General features: G+C 38.5%; 1 protein-coding gene across 2 annotated transcripts in view; it reads right to left on the reverse strand.

Moving 5' to 3' along the window:
- Nucleotides 1–8,071: 8,071 nt before the first annotated feature.
- Nucleotides 8,072–16,544, reverse strand: part of LOC107655277 (tetratricopeptide repeat protein 14) — a 15,322-nt gene continuing 6,849 nt past the window's right edge. For both annotated transcript variants that reach the window (XM_016442725.1, XM_016442724.1), the window contains exons 8-12: nucleotides 15,065–15,184; nucleotides 14,828–14,950; nucleotides 13,316–13,433; nucleotides 12,056–12,162; nucleotides 8,072–9,112 (exon numbers count right to left, since the gene is read on the reverse strand). In XM_016442725.1, coding sequence (XP_016298211.1) covers nucleotides 8,383–9,112; nucleotides 12,056–12,162; nucleotides 13,316–13,433; nucleotides 14,828–14,950; nucleotides 15,065–15,184 — 1,198 coding nt within the window. In that variant the 3' untranslated portion in view covers nucleotides 8,072–8,382. The remainder of the gene's footprint in view (nucleotides 9,113–12,055; nucleotides 12,163–13,315; nucleotides 13,434–14,827; nucleotides 14,951–15,064; nucleotides 15,185–16,544) is intronic.

Raw genomic sequence — 16,544 nt, forward strand, 5'->3', positions numbered from 1 at the left:
AGCGATTCTGCTGTACGGATGCATTTTCGCTGCTTTGTTGCTAATTGTGGCCTCCTTTCTATTCGAGTAAAAGAGCTTGTTGGCTCGATGCAGTGGAGCTCTCCGGCCCTCTCCAGCTATTATCAAAGATACTCTTGATCTTTTCAAAAGCAGGAAATAGATTTTTTTCCCTCCTGTACAGGAAAAAAAGTAATTTGCAATGCATCCATTAGTTCTTCATTAAAGCAAGATTAAATTGCACTGCAAATCACATCTGCCTTTGGATGATTAAAGGGTGGCATTTTATAGGCCAAAACTAATTACTAGTCCAAATGAATAAGAGTAAAAAAAAAAACAGGCATGTTTTTACATTAGATAGTGTGGCTTGTAATTAGATTAAAGCTAATTCCACTATTTCATCTCTTTTAATGAGATGAGACTGTCCTCATCTTTCCCCCGTTTTTTGTCGAGCCGCGCTCCAAATGTATAATTTCGATAATACTGAGAGTTTATAATAATGACATTTCCAAGCAACCTGCTACAAGTGACTGTTCCGTCCCGTGTTGAATTATCACATGCGGGAAATGAGGGGGAAAGGTTTAGAGGTCGTGAAATGATGTTTCCAGCTGGACTGCGTGACCGAATGCTGCCGCGTGTCTAAAGAGCACGATTTCTGAGTCCCGTCTTTATGGAGACTCTTTATCATCAGTCGGCAAGTTTGTGTTTAATTATGAAAAGTGCTTGTTACGGTGTTCCAGGGGGTTGCTAGGGCACTGATGTAAGTTGATAAGTTGTCGTGGGTGGTTGCTAGGGCATTAGTAGACCGTTGTTATGGTGTTCAGGGTGGTTGTTAGGCCTTTGCTATGCTCAAGCATTGCTAAGTGGTTACTAAGGTGTTCTGTGTGGTTGCTAGGGTGTTTCTAAGTTATTAAGGTGTTCTGTGTGGTCACTAGGGTGTTGCTAAATGATTGTTATGGTGTTCCAGGTGGTTGCTAGGCCTTTGCTATGCTTAAGTGTTGCTGAGTGGTTACTATGATGTTCTGTGTGGTTACTAGGGTGTTTCTAAGTCATTAAGGTGTTCAGGGTGGTTGTTAGGCCTTTGCCATGCTTAAGTGTTGCTGAGTGGTTACTAAGGTGTTATGTGGGGTTGTTATGGTGTTTCTAAGTTGTTATTGTGTTCAGGGTGGTTGCTAGGCCTTTGCTATGCTCAAGTGATGCTGAGTAGTTACTAAGGTGTACTGCTTGATTGCTAAGGTGTTCCTAAGTTCTTAAGGTGTTCAGGGTGGTTGCTAGGCCTTTGCTATGCTCAAGTGATGCTGAGTAGTTACTAAGGTGTACTGCTTGATTGCTAAGGTGTTCCTAAGTTCTTAAGGTGTTCAGGGTGGTTGCTAGGCCTTTGCTATGCTCAAGTGATGCTGAGTAGTTACTAAGGTGTACTGCTTGATTGCTAAGGTGTTCCTAAGTTCTTAAGGTGTTCAGGGTGGTTGCTAGGCCTTTGCTATGCTCAAGTGATGCTGAGTAGTTACTAAGGTGTACTGCTTGATTGTTCGGGTATTGCTAAGTGGTTGTTATGGTGTTCAGGGTCGTTGCTAGGCCTTTGTTAAGCTCAAGCATTGTTGAGGAGTTTCTGTGTGGTTGCTAGGATGTTGTTAAGTTTTTAAGGTGTTCAGGGTGTTTGCTAGGCCTTTGCTATCTTTGCTATGCTCAAGTGTTGCTGAGTGGTTACTAAGGTGTTCTGTATGGTTGCTAGGGTGTTTCTAAGTTGTTAAGGTGTTCAGGATGGTTGCTAGGCCTTTGCTGTGCTCAAGTGTTGCTAAGTGGTTACTAAGGTGTACTTCTTGATTGTTAAGGTGTTGTTAAGTTCTTAAGTGTTCAGGGTGGTTGCTAGGCCTTTGCTGTGCTCAAGCATTGCTGAGCGGTTACTCAGGTGTTCTGTGTGGTTGCTAGGGTGTTGCTAAGCGGTTGTTATAGTGTTCAGGGTGGTTGCTAGGCATTTGCTGTGCTCAAGTGCTGCTGAGTGGTTACTAAGGTGTACTGCTTGATTTCTAAGGTGTTGCTAAGTTCTTAAGGTGTTCAGGGTGGTTGCTAGGCCTTTGCTATGCTCAAGTGATGCTGAGTAGTTACTAAGGTGTACTGCTTGATTGCTAAGGTGTTCCTAAGTTCTTAAGGTGTTCATGGTGGTTGCTAGGCCTTTGCTATGCTCAAGTGATGCTGAGTAGTTACTAAGGTGTACTGCTTGATTGCTAAGGTGTTCCTAAGTTCTTAAGGTGTTCATGGTGGTTGCTAGGCCTTTGCTATGCTCAAGTGATGCTGAGTAGTTACTAAGGTGTACTGCTTGATTGTTCGGGTGTTGCTAAGTGGTTGTTATGGTGTTCAGGGTCGTTGCTAGGCCTTTGTTAAGCTCGAGCATTGTTGAGGAGTTTCTGTGTGGTTGCTAGGATGTTGTTAAGTTTTTAAGGTGTTCAGGGTGTTTGCTAGGCCTTTGCTGTGCTCAACTGTTGCTAAGTGGTTACTAAGGTGTACTTCTTGATTGTTAAGGTGTTGTTAAGTTCTTAAGTGTTCAGGGTGGTAGCTAGGCCTTTGCTGTGCTCAAGCATTGCTGAGCGGTTACTCAGGTGTTCTGTGTGGTTGCTAGGGTGTTGCTAAGCGGTTGTTATAGTGTTCAGGGTGGTTGCTAGGCATTTGCTGTGCTCAAGTGCTGCTGAGTGGTTACTAAGGTGTACTGCTTGATTTCTAAGGTGTTGCTAAGTTCTTAAGGTGTTCAGGGTGTTTGCTAGGCCTTTGCTATGCTCAAGCGTTGCTGAGTTGTTACTAAGGTGTTCTGTATGGCTGCTAGTATGTGTATATAAGTTGTTAAGGTGTTCAGGGTGGTTGGAAAGTGTTGGTTGTTCAGAGTGGTTGCTAGGAAGGCATTCTGGGTGGATTTAACCCATTGCTATGTGGTTGCTAGGTTTTTCGAGTGGTTGCTAGGCGGTGGTTTACTAACCTAGGTCAAAAGAGCCTATTCTCAAGTTTCTGTGATATTATGGTCTTTAGATATGGTTCAGGTTGCTCCTTCAATAAATATTATGATGTTGTTGTATTGTCCAACAGTCAGTTTCTTAGAAAAGTAATAATGCCTTGTGATTTGAGATATCTTTCTTGTCAAGAACACAGACCATGTGATGTGGTTACTTAAATGGATAGTTTACCCAAAAATTAAAATTCTGTCATTAATTACTCACCCTCATGTTGTGCCAAACCCGTGAGACCTTTGTTCATCTTCGGAACACAAATTCAGATATTTTTGATGAAATCCGAGAGCTTTCTGAAACCTCGATAGACAGCAAGGGTACTACCACGATCAAGGTCCAGAAACGTAGCAAGGACATCGGTAAAATAATCCATGTGACATCAGTGGTTCAACAGTAATGTTATGAAGCTACGAGCTTTATACTTTTTGTGTGCAAAGAAAACAAAAATAATGACTTTATGCAACAATTTCTTATTTTCCCTGTCAGTCTTCGACGCACGTTCACAACAGTACCATGACACATTTTTTTTATGACGCATTTAATTTGTGTTCCGAAGATGAACGAAGGTCTTATGTGTTTGGAACGACATGAGGGTGAGTAATTAATGACAGCATTTTCATTATTGGGTGAACTAACCCTTTAAGTGTTTATTGAAATAACATAAATGAGAATATATGAGAAATATTACTTATTGATCACATAATCTACATTGATTTAACTGATAAGTCTGCTATTTTTTTTATAAAATAAAGATGTACCAACTCATGCAAAATTGGAAAAGAGTTGACTTTCCCCAAATGAATAAACATGGCATTTTCCAGCAAGGCCCAGACTACCTTCCCTTGCAAAAATATATGCAGTAGCACTAATTTTTAGAGCCGGAATCGGCCCGTTTCTGCTGAAGTGAGATTTTTGCTCCACCGTCCGCAGTCGTTCCAGGAATTCAAACCTCATAAGGTTTCAGCAGAAGCTTATGCTAAGCTTGTTAGTGTTTCTGATGCCACATGTGATAGCGCCACAGAATTACCATAAATCAGCAGAATTAACTATGATCTTCAACGGCATGTTTTAAACTGGCCAACACAAGTTTGCAATATGCTGCACAGAATATTATGATAACAAACCATTCTAAATGCCCATAATCTGCTTATGTCCCAGGTTCATATATATTCCGAATTAGCGCTTTTCCCCATCCCACACATGTTCCCACACAGCCACAACAGACGGAAACATGCACATTTGATATAAAAAGTTTTTAGATGGCACAGTTTTAATGTTGACACAGATGCGATAATGCATAATGTAATAGGAATGTTTCTGCTTGCCGAGGTTCAAATTTGCACGTCTTTTGGAGGCGGTGTGCGACTAATGATACAAAGGACGTCCTGCATTTCATCAGATGTGAATCCTAATGTCGCTTTAACTCAGAGCAAATGAATCTGTGCTGTAATAAGAAGCTTGGAGAATTAGGTTGGGGTGGCAGAAAATTGCAAGCGCCTGGCACTTTTATCTTTGAATTTCACTTGTGCACAAGCCAAAAAAAAAAAAACCTTCATACATTATTTGGTTACATTCCATCAGTATGAGGAATAACATTGTGAAAATTGTATGAATGCTAATGATAAATAGAAATCCACCTGCTTTACGATAAAATGAGTTTAATTTTCCCATGCTCAGTGCTGGCTGGCCTCTCATAAATTACTTATGCACAGCTATTATTAAAATAGGGGGGAAGCAAATTAGAAAGTGTTCATATCTCTTCACTGGATTTAGCCAAGGCCGGTTCCAGCAACCGGAGTCAGCACTTTTTTCTCCTTCCTGTCTCAGAAATTCTGCTCTCTTGAAATTTCCATCCTCGTGTCTGAGTATTTCTAAAGCACTGTTGTAGACTCAGAGACTCTGTGTTTGCCAAATTAACCCAAATCTTTTCTAGGGTACGAGTGTAATGCAATTCACAGGCTTTTCTAATGCGTTTGAATACACGGGACGACGCGGTACAAAATGTCATCGCTCAGAAAAGCGTGTTTGGCGCTAATCGTGATGCATCATCGGTTATTGCCACAACAACAAGCCTGGAGACGCCGTGCTTGGGGACGGCACAATATCCGCTCATTTGCATAGTGATTTGTTGCAAGTGCATTTGCTTACGGTCATTTTTTCTTCAGTTTGATTGGATGTTTTTTTTTTGTGGAAAGTAGTTTAAACTAAAATGTTTGAATGTGCTTTTGAACGTGCCGAGTAAAATAGTGTTTTGCTGATAAGAAGAAAAACATTTGAGCAAGAAAGTATGCTACAGAAGTCCTGTGAATGTGTTTTTTCTTCTTGATCTGACTGAAAAAAACACAAAAACAAAAAAAACAGCCAGACTAAAGTGAATGTAACTGATATTGTTAAAAAGAACGTCTGAAGTAAAAAGAACGTAGATGTAAACAGATCTATTTTTTTTTTCACTTTTATTGTTCATTTTTGCTACTTTTCAAATGCTCTATTTATGCAAGAAAATGTGAAAATATTGTGTAATTGCGTGTACTTTTGATACATGAAATGCTAGCAGCTTATGAAGACAAAACTCGCCATTTCATTTCAAACAAAGACCATCAAAAATTTTCACCACCATCATTTCCACCACATAATTCTATTAACCACAATAGGCCTGCATCGTTTGAGATGTGGTGAAAACTACAGAATTAGTGTCATGGTATAGTTTAATGTTTATGTTTGGTATTTAGCATTTATCCCGCCATATTGCCTCGCCTCAGACTTACATTGTAAGTACTGTAAATGTGGTTTACTCGATTTTGCAATCTGAAGAAGATATTTTGTTGTAATTATCACAGATACTGTCTGTTGAGCTTAACTTGTATTGAATTGTATTGAACCCAGAACATTACTGTAAATACGACTTTAACGTGCGGTTACCGTTTGCTCTGTGAAATTTCGCGGGAATTCATTTCGATAGGAATCTGTGCAATTGGAAGTTTAGCATGAGCGTGAAAAACTTGCCCACACAGATTTTGCTCATGTTCACGTGACGATGATCAAGCAAATTTGCAGAAAAACTGCTTGGTTTTAAAGTGATTATGCGAGCCATGCTACATCTCTACACTATTAACAACGGGAAATTGACTTTTTTCCCGCCAAATTTTGCGAATGTGATCACATTGCTAGAATATGAGATACAGACTATGATCACAGCCACATTTTCTTTGACGAAACAAAAATATAAACCCACGAGGGACGTACGGATGGGCCATGAGATTTGGTTCTCTACAGCTGGAAGAGTTATTCTTTCTTGCTATTAAATCTAATGTGTTCCTTTGTCCAAGAAGTTTAAAGGGCCTTTACGTTCTAATTAATCAAAAACTTAAGGCACTGGTAAGACTTCATGTTCATTTTCCTTTCGAGCATGAAGTCATGCCCCAAGAACTCAGTAGTGCTTCCTTTAGTTTAACCACATGATGTCTTTTTCCCGTTTCAGTTTGAACTGAAAGCCTCTTCATAGTCAGCATGTTCCTCAGTCCGATTATCCCTTCAGAGAATAGCTTCATACAAACCAAATTTCTCCTCTGAAAGGGCCCATCCAGTTTCCCATCACTGAGTGGCACAGAGGGATGATGGGTAAATCCTGGACAGAAAATCTGCCATTTCATCAAACGCAGTCATGTCTGTCCTAAGCCCACAGCCATTATTACGACTTACTCAAGGACTAGTGGACCTTTAGTGCCCACGACTTCTGCTATACAGGTATATATGAGCTTTTATTCATTATATATTGTGTATACTTGAAAAAAAAATTTGAGTGGCCCTACAAACTTATGTTTGCTTGCCAGTACATTCAGCTGGAGTTTGGACAGCCCTGCTGTAAATTATAGAATGACTTTTTCGTTTTCACTTCCAAAAACTGTCATTTTAACAGTATTTTACTGTAAAATTACATTAAATATAATTACATGTATTCACCGTATATAGTATGGAAATATATTTTAGGAAGGGATCATCACATTTTCAGGGGTCCTTGGTATTGAAAAGTCAAAACCCCTATTCTACTCGATTAAGCAGCAGTAACTCTCCTGTAAGTCAATCAATGGAATCAAACCTATTGAATTTAACGGTCTTATTTCATTGTTTATCGTTTGTTTTTTTGCTCATTGAAAATATGTGTGTGTTGCATTTGACTTTAATGGACTGTACTTCAGTTAATGTAAGGCTGTGTTATTACAATATTATGAGAGGGCAAAAGGACATCAAAGCCCATTACAGAGGATGTCCAGTGTTACACTGCCCTCTGATGGACTACACACTGAATCTGAAAAAGAGTGACATTTTGAATTGATATTTCATATGTACAGTGGCAATATCGAACTAAAACAATAATCCAATAAATAGGTCTACATCAAGTGAATATTCATAGTACTTTCTTTAAACTATTTCTTAGTTTTAACCCAGGTAGCAATAGTTTTTGTCCTCATCATATGTCTTAAAATAATGTAATAAAATATTGAAAACAACAGTTTAAACAAAGTTAGTTTTTTTTATTCACTATAACACAACTGAGTTAACAAGGGATGAATTTTACATTCCTTCAGCTTCAGATTTAAGTGCATGAAAAATGGCCAATTTATTAAGAAATATTCCAATGTTTTTTTCTCCCGAAAAAAAACAAACATCATCTTTTGAGAATATTGTTTAAATTGGTAATCATTTTACAGATTTTGTCCATTTCAGATCTCACTGTTTTTGAAATGAGTATATTGCAAAAAAACAAGCATGGATTTAAATAAATCCAATTATTCTTCTCTCTTTTTGTTAAAGCAAACTGTCTTAAGATTTTAATAATTCATTATAATACCAAGAAGAGCATTAAAATGAACCTTAAGTTGACACACTACTAAGTTAACTGTCAAATGCAACTTGATATTTCTCAAAGTCTGCATTATATTTTAGTGTGCAAAGTCCTAAAACTTTAATGTGGCTTAGCTGATGACTGCCTTTTAACCCCTGCTGGAAGACCACTTTGCATCCCATAGGAAATAAAAAAACGGTTTAAACAGACAAGAGCAAACACTACACGATAGCACTTTTTGACCATTACATTTGTTTATTTGAACACTGACATTATACTGAATGCAATGTATAATACTGAGGCATCATTTGCATCACACATTTTGGCCACTGCTCAGTTTTATAGCAGTTTTTTTTTAGAGACAGGCTGCTTCCCCCCAAAGCAAAAAAAAAATATCTAACCTGAAATTATGAAAATAAACAGTTCTGAACAACTTTTCGTAAACTAGCAAATATTTCAATTACTATACTTGAGGGTTAAACCTGCTAGTTCCAGTATTGAAACCACGACTAATGTTACTCCTGACAGCCCTAAAGAGCAACTACTTTATTTTTGCAGCTTTTTTTCCTTCTCAAATTCAGCGATTTGACTGAAAATGTCCAACAAATTGGAAGGGATATCTTTTTTCAGGGATCCACCAGAAGATTTCCTGCCGTCATCTTGATCATGACTATTTCGCTCTCCTTTATCCATCTTCTCATTCCCGCCTCGTTCTGATTCACTACGTTTTCTGCCTTGCAAAGAAAATTCCTTAGAGTAGCGATCAGATTTTTGGGAATATTCGGACTGGGTTGAGGATGAATCCCTCCTGTTTCTGGCACATTCAGAGATGCTCTGAGTCCTGTGTTGATCTGTAACCTCGCCGTTCACATCGGGACGTCCCGGTCTAGACGCTTCAGACTGGGCTCCATGTTTGAGGTTCTCCAGACTTCTGTCAATAGCATCATCTAACCTACCTCTGCCATCTTCACATCGGCTTTTTTCCCAAGACTGTTCTCCTTCGCTGATGAGTTTGCTTATGGATTGTTTCTGGTCGATGTAGGAAGCGGAGGTGTTGGCAGGAGCGGGAAACCACTCTATGTCATCATCTACCGTTTTATCGCTACAAGACGACGCTCTCCGCTTGTGTTTCTTACTGCCGTGAGATGAGCGGCGGCGCTTGTGTTTCCGTTTCTTCGACTTTTTACGACTCGTTGAAGAAGAGTCATCGCTTGAAGTTGAAGACGTATCTGAGGATGTAGAGGAAGAGGTCGACCGCTTCCTTTTCTTCTTCATTCTACATGAAAGCAAACAGCACGCTGAAACTTGCAAGACATTGTTAGCCCCGTCAAAAAATGGGGCGTCAGCAATGATTAAAACCGTAAAATAGAAGAGTTCTTACCTTTTTTGATGGAAGAAGTACTTTTCAATGGTCACATACACAATGCAAAGTTTTGGCACTGACAAACCATTTTTAAATCAGGGCTAGGCGATATAGTTTAACTCTTTCCCTGCAATTGAAAGAATTTTCCGTCTTTGTGTCTTCACTACCATATGGTAGGAGGCGCTATTACACATCTTCTGAACGAGTACTGAATCTCCGGATCAAGACACACTGAAGCAGCAGCAGAAATAAATGATTGTATGTAAGCAGATGCATTTGAAAACAACGCAAAGGGGTCATATGACGATGCTGAAAATAACATTATTTTGTGTATTTGGTGCAATACAATGTGTTTTTACGTGGTTTAAGGTTCAAAAAACACATTATTTTCCACATACCGTACATTGTTGTTGCTCTTCTCCGCCCCGCCTTTCTGAAACGCGTCGATTTTTACAAAGCTCATCGGTCTGAAAAGCACGGTGTGCTCAGATTGGCCAGCTATCCAGTGCGTTGTGATTGGCCGAACACTGTCCGAAATGTCACACCCCTTACCATATTTGGAAACAACACAGCGTCTCCACGACGACAATACTACAGCGAGAAAAAAAGTTACGCCCCATAAATCATAAGCAGTGTCTCAGAACAAGCCGTTTGCAGAATCTGTACAATGTGATGTCACATTTTACAAGCCCCGCCCACGACTGTTGACAGACACTGCTGTATTAGCAGAGACCCCGCCCTGAGTGAGCCGCACACAATCTGCCATGTTTATCTTCACGCTAGAGCATTTAAAAAGCAGCATTCAAGTAAGAAATGTCTTCTTATTAAAGCTATAGATGTTATTCAGTCCAGAGCAAGGTTATTATAGTTTTAAATTTTTTAATTCGTTTTATTTTAATATCATTTTCAAATTTGCTATAAAATTCAGTTTAGTTTTTATTAGTTTAATTCATATTTTTGTTAGTTTTAGTTTAGTTTTTATTTTGTGAACGCATTTTTATTTAGTTTTTATATAGTTTAGTTTCAGATTTAATTCAAGTTTAGCAGAATTAACAGATCACTTCCAGAGCGCAGGCCAAAGAAAGACGTAGGCATAATTTAACCTTAGTGAGACAAACATATAGCAACACAAAATTAACGCATGCCGAGATTGATTAGATAGTAAAAGTAGGCCTATACAAATATACACTAAAGAAAGCAGGCAAGCCTTTTTTTTTACTAAATTAATCTACACAAGTCGTGCTTAATTTGTGTGTTGTTTACAGAAAGGATGCGCGTTCTCATCTTTTTTTCTGTTAATTATCATGTTCTGTTAAGTAGCATGTCCGTTTTTCTTCAAAGCACCAACTTAGAATGCCTAATGTTGGTTTGATTGCTTGTGTTACATGACAAAATAAATAATCTTGCTTACCTGATGTAATAGATTTAATGCGAGTGAGGTTCGGGTCGCGACTCGCGGTCTTTATGTCAAACGGTTCTGGTCTGGTACAGAATTAAATTAGTGCTGCTGTAAACCTCCACACAGCTCGTATATTTTTCCGCCAAGGGGTGAGAACGTAATGATTACGAAAACAAATATTTTTGATAATTACTATTTTATTTCAGTTAGTTTTTCAATAACTGTTGTTAGTTTAGTTTCGTTTTAGTTTTTCAATTATTTTGACGTTTTTATTTTATTTCAGTTTACGAAATTGTTTTTTCATCAATCGTTTTAGTCTTAGTTTTCGTTTACGAAAATAACCTTGGTCCAGAGCGGTGAGTGATTTTCTGCTTTTATTTTATTGTTTGGCTCATATTAACAGCGGTATAGGTACTGTATTGCAATGCCGTCACTTAAGATCTAACATAAACATGCGATTTCCTTCCCAGCTGTTTACTTTCACAGACGTAACTGACTGTGTTTATAACTTATAAACGTATTTGACAGTTTAAGCGCAATAAGACATGAAAGAGAACTTAGTGTAGTACTCATGCCGTGTGACATGCTTTCTGTGCGTGTGCTTCAGATGTGTGCGCTCAGAAAACCGTATATCACAAGTTTAAACTGATATTGCTTTAAAACACATGATTTCAGCACAATAGGCATGATAAACAAAACCAAACAGAGGTTTTTAGCAGAATGTCTGATATACCAGCTGTAAAGGCACATTCCTATTCTGGAAAAGGGGCGGGGAGCAGCAGCTCATTTGCATTTAAAGAGGCATGCAAATAAAACAACGTGTTTCCGCTTCCACTCAGAAAAGGCATTTTCAAAATGATATAATAGGGTTATTGTGAGCTGAAACTTCACAGACACGTTCTGGGGACACCCAAGACATCTTGTAAAAAGGGGCATAATAGGTGCCCTTTAACATTATATAACCAGAATAATCATGGTGAATATATTGTGAATATTCAGTATATTGCCCAGCCCTAATTTAAATGTTGGACTGAATGACCTAAATTATCGCTTAATGGTATATAGATGTCACTCCTTGAATTTCAACAACTGACATTGCTATGCGTTACATAACTATATAGATTTAATGTAAATTCAGTTGTTAAGGCCCGTTCACACCAAGAACGATAACTACATCATCCTGTTTATTATAAACTAACAGCTGTTATGTCACCTGTCATTTTAAATGCTCAAGCTCTTTAAAATAAGATGGATTCTGATTGGCTCTCAATGTTTACATCATTTATCAGCTGGAAAAAAAGTGATTACAAAAATCATCATTCCTTCCATACTTTATCATCCTTGGTGTGGCCCTACTGTGTGTACAGAACAACTGTATTTAGATGCAGTGTGTATGTGACCAAATATGTGCTTAAGAGGAATAACATCGTGAATGAATATGGTGGCGATGACGTTACCTTTTCTCTTCTTTTAGGATCTTACGCAATTTCTCTGCACTTGTCTCCACGGTCTTAGTTTTTTCCTGCTCTTTGGCAGCTTCCTGCTCTTTCAATTCAAGCGATTTCTTTAAAGCAGTTCATTGACAGGGTAAAATTGGAACAATTTTCAGGAAATTAATCAAGCATGCATGCGTGCAGGCATCCAGCACGAGCAATTTCGCACAAGTGCCGTTTTCACACCCCAGGATGTTAAGCAAAGACAAAATGCGAGAAAACATTTTATATTCAGCAATGATCATGAGATGCAGTTACCGTCGTACCAGGAACAGAATACAAACCAAAGGTGGTGGGGTTTCATTTCCACATGGGGCATTTATGTCAACCCAGTGCAATCAGGGTTAAAGGTCCCATCAGTCAGGTTTCACAGGTCCAAGATCAGATAGACACATAAATGACAAAAATACTTCATCAGTACTGCAATACTCGACAGTTAAAATGAACGTCTTGATAAAGAAAAAAATGCAGTGTATCAGTGTACCAAAAATGAAAATTTGCTAAAAATGTACACACCCTCAGGCCATCTGAGATGTAGATGAGTTTGTTTCTTCATTATATTCTGAGAAATGTAGCATTACATCACTTGCTCACCAATGGATGTGGATGGGTGCCGTCAGAATGAGAGTCAAAACCGCTAATAAAAACATCACAATAATCCACAAGTGATCCACACCACCCCAGATTAATGTCTTGAGAAGAGATCGGTGCTTGATCCGTGCATTTTTCTCTACTGATTCAGATGAAATTACTTTTTCACTGGAGGAAGTGTTATGTATTATTTGGCCTTTATTATGGATTTGTTTCTTACAAACACGCATCTTTTGGTTTCACAAGATGTTAACTGATGGACTGGAGTGGTGTGGATTACTTGTGGATTATTGTGATGTTTTTATCAGCTGTTTGGACTCTCATTCTGACGGCACCCATTCACATTCATTGGTGAGCAAGTGATGTAATGGTACATTTCTCCAAATCTGACGAAGAAACAAACTCATCTACATCTTGGATGGCCTTCTCCAAATCTGATGAAGAAACAAACTCATCTACATCTCGAATAGCCTGAGGGTGAGTAAACCTTAAGCAAAGTGTCATTTTTGGGTGAACTATTCCTTTAACACAAGACTGTATCTGGTTACCCGTAACACTGGAAGCTATTATTCTGAGAAAATCTGCAGTGGTGGCCAACCATGCATTCATGACAGACAGGTTTATCTAGCTCACCTGGATGCGTAGCTGAAGTTTCTCCAGGGCTTCTGCTGCCCCTTGAAATGTGTTATCTAATACAATGGCTCTTTTGTAGAGACCCTCAGCAGTCACCAACTTTTCTTCCTCTTCAAGTCTATGCAAAAAAAAAAACAAAAACAAAACAGAGCTCCATCAAAACTCATTTTGGAAGAATTTAAGGCATACCGAAATTATTACAAAATCCAGTGCTCAAAGAATGCTAAAGATGATGTACCACAGCCTACACACCTCCACACAACAACTGAATTCAATATTAATGCAGTGAGTCTTCCTATCTACATAGTCTATATTGATATTTGACAAACTGGACCTTTATTATGATGGTTGCCAAGGTGTTCTTGAAGACTGATGGTTTACAAAAGGATATTGCTGTTGTTAGGGCATTGCTACATGGCTGGTATGGTGTTTTGGTAGCTGCTCAAGCATTACAATTGGTTAATTATAGGTGATTTCTAGGGTGTTTTGGGTGATTGCACAAGCCTTGCACTTAAATAGCAAGGTTTAATTATAACAAACTGTATGAGTGAGCATCTCTGCTATTTCTAGACGTGAACAGTAAGAAACAAAACAAACATGACACACATACGGGAACATTCTGAATAGATGCATTTCATCTTTTGTTTGGAATAAAAGCTTAACCGGAATAATCAGCTTAAATATAATGTGCATGTAAATGTCAGGTGACAGACAGGTTGGTTGTATTCATTCTGTGTCCTTTGGTTTGCTTTTTTATTCTCAAAGACGGGCAGCCACTAACTTGAAATTCACGAATCATCAAGGAGCACGGTTTCGGCTAAAAATCGTCTTTACTGCCCTACTGAAGAAAAAGTCACCTACATCTTGGATGGCCTGAGGGTGAGTAAATCAACAGCAAATTTAAATTTTGGGGTGAACGATCTTTTTAAGTATATTTTAAAAGGCAGGTCACACAAAAAAGGATGTCACAATATTGGATCTGATCATTAAGCCGGCAATGTAAATGCAGCTAAAATCATGGTAAAATAAAGCAATAAGCCCCGTGAAGCCGTGGTTTACAGTGAATTTATAACAGCTAAGGGGCGTTGTTAGGCACGACGCGAAGCTGTTATAAATTCACTGTAAACCACGACTTCACAGGGTTTATTGCTTTTATAAAACGATTATTCCGTATACGTAGTAAGGTTTCACAAAATAAAACAGAGCAACTAAAGTGTAATGATATTAATAAAAACAGTATTCTTCCACCAAACAATGTAGTTCCTCAGAATCAGTTGTGGTTCCAACAAAGTGGTTGCCGAGCAACACACAGAAGTAAACAAAGGTGTATGTTTGTAGAGTAATTTACAACAGCTTTGAACGCGGCTCAACCAATCAGAATCAAGGACCGTAATGCATAACTTCTCAAGGCATTTCTTGTGTACTTTTTCTGTTATTTTTTGTCACACTCAAGTATGAAACTAATCTCCAACGAAGAACTAGAAGTAGCAACACTATTTCTCGATGACGTACTGTCCTCCTCTTTCCACTAGTGTCTGGCAGAGGTATTTTTTGGCGTTCCTGTGCGTGGGGCAGTTCTCCAAGGCCAGTTCAAAGTCATCAATAGCTTTCATCAAGCTTCCTTTGGTTGCATATCTACAATCAAATAAAACAAGACTCTTTATGTAAACGCTTTAATTATGTAACAAAGTACAACAATAAACATACAAATATGTCTCTTCACATGAACATGGTTTTATCGTGACTCACAGAGCTCCACGTGCCACAAGAGCTTCCACGTTGTTTGTGTCGATCTCTAAGGCCTTGTTGTACTCATTCATTGCTTCTACATAACGCCTCGATTTGAAATGGCCAACGCCAACTTTAACACTGTAATGATAAGAAGAAATGACAGTCGCTACTAGATTATCAGTGTCGGGGGTAGTAACGCATTACAAGTAATGTAAGCTACGTAATAGTGTTGTCACGGTACCAAAATGTCAGTATTCGGTACCAATACCAGTGAAAATCCACGGTTCTCGGTACCAATTTCGGTACCAAAGCAAAACACAAAAAAATATTGAATAATATTCATAACAGAAGCGGTGTTTCCTGCAGACTTGCACTCTATTTGTGGTGGCATATATATGCAGATTCATTCTCTGCCAGCAGGAGGCGCTTAGAGCGGGAGAGATCAGGGTTCCCCGGTAACAGCTGTAATCAAATAAGCGCTGCGCTCACAAACGCTGCTTTATCAGACTTTACAGGCAAGATGAAATGAAAATTACATCCATAATTTTCTGAAGACAGTTGGTTTCCTTCAGAAATACAGTGATATAAAAACACCCGCACCGGGTTTTGACTTTGACATGTGCAGTGCTCATGTTTATTCAACGAAGTCAAAGCCTTGTGGAAAATCTATTTGTGGCGGTCAGTTTTGATACTGTGGCGGGCCACCAGTAGGGTTGTGACGGTGAGGAAATTTTCCCACCGGTTAATCGACGTGTGACAACACCGGTAATACCGGTATCACCGCGGGGCGTTCCTTCTTTTCCTCGCTTTCCTTCGCTTTTAAATAGCTTGTAAAAGCTGTGCGCGCGTTTTACTTTTACTTTCACTTTCAAATAGCGGCAATTCGGAGTAAAGCAATTGTTCGTTTTTAGTTCGTTTGAATTTTCCCTCTTTTCCTCGCTTTCCGTCGCTTTTAAATAGCTTAAAAGCACCGTCTGCATTTTACTTTCACTTTTGAATTAGCGGCAGTTCGGCGTCAATTGCTTGAATGCAACAGCAAAATACAACGTCAAACTCACTTTAGCGTATATAACATATCACTTTTATTAACAAAACAAATACAAATACACCATGCTATAGGGCAGGGTATGCCTAATATAAAATAACAAATAACTTACATAAAGTTTAATAGGTATACAAAACTGGAAATAGGCTAAGTAAACGTATAATATATAACCAAATAAATAAGAAACGTAGAACGTTTATTAGCAAAACGAGTAAGAAAGCTTGGAGGCACACCTTGATGTCAAATAAAATAAATAAATGACACAAAGTTTAAATAAAGTAAAAATGAGCAAACAATGTGGAACCAATTAAATAAGAAACAAATGTTTAAAAAAACTACCAAAATCACTTTAGATAAACGGCAAAAGTCAACAGGCTTTTCAAAATCCAAAATATTGCCAAACAGGCGCTTTTGCACCTAGTTTCAAAACTAAATCATCCGCGATCGTCTTGT

Source organism: Sinocyclocheilus anshuiensis, unplaced genomic scaffold, assembly GCF_001515605.1.
Source record: "Sinocyclocheilus anshuiensis isolate Anshui unplaced genomic scaffold, SAMN03320099.WGS_v1.1 scaffold988, whole genome shotgun sequence".
In the NCBI taxonomy this organism is placed as follows: Eukaryota; Metazoa; Chordata; class Actinopteri; order Cypriniformes; family Cyprinidae; genus Sinocyclocheilus; species Sinocyclocheilus anshuiensis.